The following is a 4838-nucleotide window of genomic DNA, read 5'->3' as shown; positions in this document are numbered from 1 at the left end:
CCGGAGGTCCCCCCCAGCGGGGCTGTGAAAGCCACGGACCGTTTGGTGCCACTGCCCAGCACTTCCTTTTGCAGGGCTGCTTCTAGTAGCCTGTGGCTTTGCCAGATGTTAAACATTGCAGCTGGGGCTTCCTCTGCTGGGGGGTTCAGAAATATCCAAGAAGGAGGCAGATGGGAAAAAAAAAAAAAATCTGTTATTTTGCCTCCAAGTATTCTGGCGCGTTTTGCTTTGCAAAACCTCAGCTTTCATCCCAGCCCTGGCCTGCCCTGCAATCTCGGGCTTTCCCAAGGGGATCCCCAGCTGCATTTGTCCTCTGGAGAGTCACAGACTGCGCATTCGCAGCAGGGCATGACGTGGCTGCAAACCCTGGGGATCCTCCTGCCCCAGCCTGTGCCCAGGCGAGTGACACAAACACGTGGCGGGGTGTCTGGCAGGAGGCCCTGAGCAATGCTTCAGGAGCCCAGCGAAACCCCCAGGGGAGATGATATGAGCTGGGGAGATAATATGAGCTGGTGAGACCCTGAAAGCTGTAAGCCATTGCTCTGTCTGCTACCTACTTCCTTTTGGGACTCAAGCCACACTTTCAGGGAGAGCCACGGGCACACAAGGTGGGGGGACAGTTGAAGTCCCCATCCCTGCAAGCAACATCAGAAGAAACAGCCCACCTAGCACCAGCAATCCTGCTGGGGCCAGGGGCGAGGAGGTGGTGGTCGCAGAGCCAAGACTGCAAGTGATGTTGCTTTGTGTTGCACTGCAGGAAGGATGAAACCACGGGTTATTACCCCTCCATGTACCTGCAGAAAGCCGGGGAGGTGAACACCTCTGTGAAGAGCGAGCTGAGGAACCGGAGCGCTCCTCCACGAAGGTAGGGGAAGCCCCGGGTGGGGTCGAGGAGGACTAAAGCTCTTCTTTGAAGGGGGTAGAATGAAACCAGACAGTGGTTTGTGGTGTCCCTTGCTCGCCCTGGCAATGAGGAACTGCCCAGGAGAGATGTGAGCAGGGCAAAGACAGGCCGGGAGGCAGATCCTGCAGGGCTGCAGCAAAAATAGCTCTGGGCTCCCCGACTTCCACAGGCGGGGAGGCACCCCAGCATTTCTGACGCAGGGCTGCACGGTCCTTGCTCCAGCAGGTCCTCCAGCCAGGCATATTTCTCCTTGTCCTTCTGCAAAGTTTCTTTTCTGGGCTAATCTCATTTAATTTTCAAATTGGCCTTTTTCTTATTTCCTAAGTGCATCCACTGAATCTTTGAGAAGCGAGGAGAGATTTGACTAATCAGAGCTGCCAAATGGCCTAATCTGATGGGAGGATTTGAGCTAATGGAAGGGATTTTATTTTGATTAAAAAGATAAAAAGCAATAATAACTCATTAATTCTGATGCAAAGAAAACCGCTAGGAAGGGCAGAGCTTGCCGCTATCTTTTCTTCCCTACAATAAAACACGGCAGCCTTGCTAGAAAATCTCTCAAAATCCAGCTCTGCTGGAGCACAGATGGAGTGTGAGACAGTGTAAAATGGCCCAAATCCACCTAATTGAGCGCAGTGATGCCTACTGATACCCTTGGGGGACATGAGGTGGCCTGTTTCAAGGACAGTGACTTGCCCCACCATGGTGAATGCTGTCCCTAGGCTGAGCCCTGTTGCAAAGGTGGTGATCTGCGGTTGTGGACAAGAGCTTTGCTTTGAGATGGATACGTGCTCAAACCAGGGAGAGCCTGAAGGCAGATGGGCACAGCAAGAGGCCATTGCCTTGAGCAGGAGGACAATGCCATGGGACGGATGTCAGGAGCCACATCGCTCATGCCCTGGTAGTGAAGACGAAGCGGTGGCCTCCGTCTGCCTGCCTGGGGATGGTCCCCGATGCTGGGGATTCACCTGCGGCAGCATGCCGCTGCACAGCCCCAGGCTGCTCAGCCTTTCACTTCTCTTAGTAGTTTCTCTGCTGTGGGTTCAACACCACACATCCACCGCGCTGACGCGTACCCCACACTCTGTTCCCCTGGCCCAAGGACTGATCCATGGGCGTTGGGGAGCCATGCCAAACACCACACCAGGGATCTCAATGTTGCAGCCAGTATGGATGCTGCATGTCCATCCGTCCAAGAGCTATAGATCACTTCCAGGGCTTTCTTGAACTCTGTTGGATAAACCTCTTGCCCATCTTGTCCTTCCAGCCTTACACCCAATCTACCTCGCCATCCCCGTCATTACTTTCCAGGCTTGTGCTCAGGCTTCACCCTTCAGTATTTGCTTCCAAAGCACCGCTCCAGCTGCCTCCTAACATGCTGTACATCACGTCTCACCTGCGGCTGCCCTCGAGGGCTGGCATCCACCTGCTGCCTTCCACTGGGCAAAACTGCAAAGCAGATATAGGGGTTTGGGTGAGGCAGAGGAGGAAGCGCGGGGGCTGGCTGCAGCAGATCTGTGAGAAGCAGGGCCGGGGAAATCCTCGGCGAGAAAGTGCAAGGCGTGAGAGCTGCCGGCACGGAAACTGAAAGTTTTGTTTCTGACTCACTGCAGATCCACCATCCGAAACGCGAAGAGCATCCACAAGCAGACCCGGAAGCAGATCAGCCAGGAGACCTACAGGAGGAACAGCAAGAAGTACATCCAGAGCCAGAGGAACCTGAAGAAAAATTTCCAGAACAAGGCCAATGTCATCAGTAAGTCTCAGCAGGGCCTTTGCCCTGGACACGGGCTGAAGTCCTGCAGGCACAGCCCGTGCCCTCCAGCGCTGGTTGCTGGAGTAGGACAGCACATGGAGGTCACAACTTGCCTGTCCACCCTTCTCCTATGGGGAAAGCATGTGCAGGGAGATGTTTCTTTTCAACGAGGTGTCTTACCTCTGGTTATAGGTCTGACAGAGAAGGAGCAGAATATGGTCCTGGTGGGAGGTCAGCCCACATTTAGGACCTGTGCTTTCCTCCGTGCACCTAACCTCACCTGTGCTGCTGTTACTATTATCATGTACGTTAGCTGTCAGCAAAGCACCTAAGAGGGAGGTGGTGCATAAAGGAGGAGGCTGCTATCGAGGTACACGCTTTAGATCTGGTAATCCCCATGCGGGATCCATGACCTTCCCAAGGGAGAGCCGCTCCGTGCACGGACCTAGAGCTGGGCTCCCACCTGAGCAGAGTTCCCAGCCAGGAACTGGTGGGCTTATGCCACCACCCCGACCTCCAGGAAGACCATCACATGCGGCTGAGACAGGAGGAGAGGCAGGAGGTTTGGTGGCCATTACATAGGAAGCTTTTGAACGTTCACATGAAGGTGTTGGGTGGTGGAGAGCACTGACCCATCTGTACGTCTGCTTTACCCGCAGTTGAGAAAAACGAGCAAGAGGAGAACAAGCCCAAGGCTCAACCTGCTGTTCCTCCCCGTCCCAGCAAAGACCTCATCCTGAACCGCTGTACCGAGAGCACCCGGAGAAAGATCCTGTGAAGCCTCAGCCCACCCCACCAGCCAGCCGATGCTTTATCTCCACCAGCTCCTGCGCAGCCGGGGCTCAGAGCCAGACCGGGGGATCCAGGTGGCTGGGGCAGCCGCCGCAGGTCCCGGGGGGCTGCCGGCCAGATTGGCACAGCCCAGCACCCATCTTCATCCGCCAGCACGGCGAGCCCAAGGTGTCCTAATGACACCGTGACCTCCACAGCCACTGGAGACCCCTCGCCACTAGACCCCCTTTTAACCCCTATTTGTATTTTGAATGATTTTGCGTTTTTCACCAATAAAGGAGAGACACTTTATAGATGTATCAATGTCCGCCGCCGGGGGCGCCCCCCCCCCCCCCAGCCACTGGAGACCCCTCGCCACTAGACCCCCTTTTAACCCCTATTTGTATTTTGAATGATTTTGCGTTTTTCACCAATAAAGGAGAGACACTTTATAGATGTATTTCAATGTCCACCTGGGCGGCTGGTCAATGCAGCCAGCGGGGAGCAGCATGGCGGCCGGCAGCATGGCGGCAGGAAGGGCGTTTCTCCCCTGCGCATCCGGCGGGGGATTGGGCAAGGATCTCTTGCGAAAGATGCCGGCGGGGAGGAAATTTGGTTGGGGGGGATGAAAAGAGGACAGTTTCCTCCGTGAAGGCGGCTGTGCCAATCCCTCTAGTGGAAAGCGAGGGCCGGGATGTGGGGATATGGCGTTTGCTGCGGTGGGATAGGAGCCATGAGGCAAGGTGGCCGCCCCAAACGGCGGCAGGGTGTGAGGGGCGCGGGGCGGGCGGCCCAGGGCCCATGGGGCTGCCAGGGTGTGAGGGGTGAGCGGCTTCCGAAGGCTGCGGAGGCTGGTCCCTCCTGCCGCCTCGCGGAGGGCCATCGTGTCGGGAGGCTGGTGACCGTCACAGCACGGCCAGCACCTCCGGGACAGGGCTGCTTCGCAACGGGGAGCGTGGTGTGAGGGCTATGTTTGGGTGCCACCACAGCCAGCCCTGCCACCGCCATGCCAGGCGGGTTTGGGTTCGGGTTTGGGACTAGGTCTGGGTCTAGGTCTAGGTTTGGGCCTGGGTTTGCGTATGGGTCTGGGTCTAGCTCTGGGTCTGGTTTTGGATTTGGATCTGGGTTTGGGTCTGGGTCTGGGCCTGGGTCTAGGTTTAGATTTGGGTCTGGGTTTGGATCTGGGTCTGGCCCTGGGTCTGGGGCTCAGTTTGGGTCTGGTTTTGGATTTGGATCTGGGTTTGGGTCTGGCCCTGGGACTAGGTCTGGGTCTGGGTCCGGGTTTGGGTCTAGTCCTGGGTCTAGGACTAGGTTTGGGTCTGGTTTTGGATTTGGATCTGGGTTTGGGTCTGGCCCTGGGACTAGGTCTGGGTCTGGGTCCGGGTTTGGGGCTAGTGCCGGGTGCAG

At 56.6% G+C, this 4838-nt stretch overlaps 2 protein-coding genes across 2 annotated transcripts in view; both read left to right on the top strand.

Moving 5' to 3' along the window:
• Window positions 1-3438, top strand: part of NCF1 (neutrophil cytosolic factor 1) — a 9231-nt gene extending 5793 nt beyond the window's left edge. The window contains 3 exon segments of the mRNA XM_009276449.2: window positions 758-865; window positions 2518-2660; window positions 3320-3438. Coding sequence (XP_009274724.2) covers window positions 758-865; window positions 2518-2660; window positions 3320-3438 — 370 coding nt within the window.
• Window positions 3439-4437: 999 nt separating this feature from the next.
• The window catches only part of RCC1L (RCC1 like), a 17993-nt gene continuing 17592 nt past the window's right edge, over window positions 4438-4838 (top strand). The window contains exon 1 of the mRNA XM_009276448.1: window positions 4438-4448. Coding sequence (XP_009274723.1) covers window positions 4438-4448 — 11 coding nt within the window. The remainder of the gene's footprint in view (window positions 4449-4838) is intronic.

The sequence above is a fragment of the Aptenodytes forsteri genome, unplaced genomic scaffold (genome assembly GCF_000699145.1).
Source record: "Aptenodytes forsteri isolate BGI_AS27 unplaced genomic scaffold, ASM69914v1 Scaffold209, whole genome shotgun sequence".
In the NCBI taxonomy this organism is placed as follows: Eukaryota; Metazoa; Chordata; class Aves; order Sphenisciformes; family Spheniscidae; genus Aptenodytes; species Aptenodytes forsteri.
This window is presented reverse-complemented; position numbering and strand designations above follow the sequence as displayed.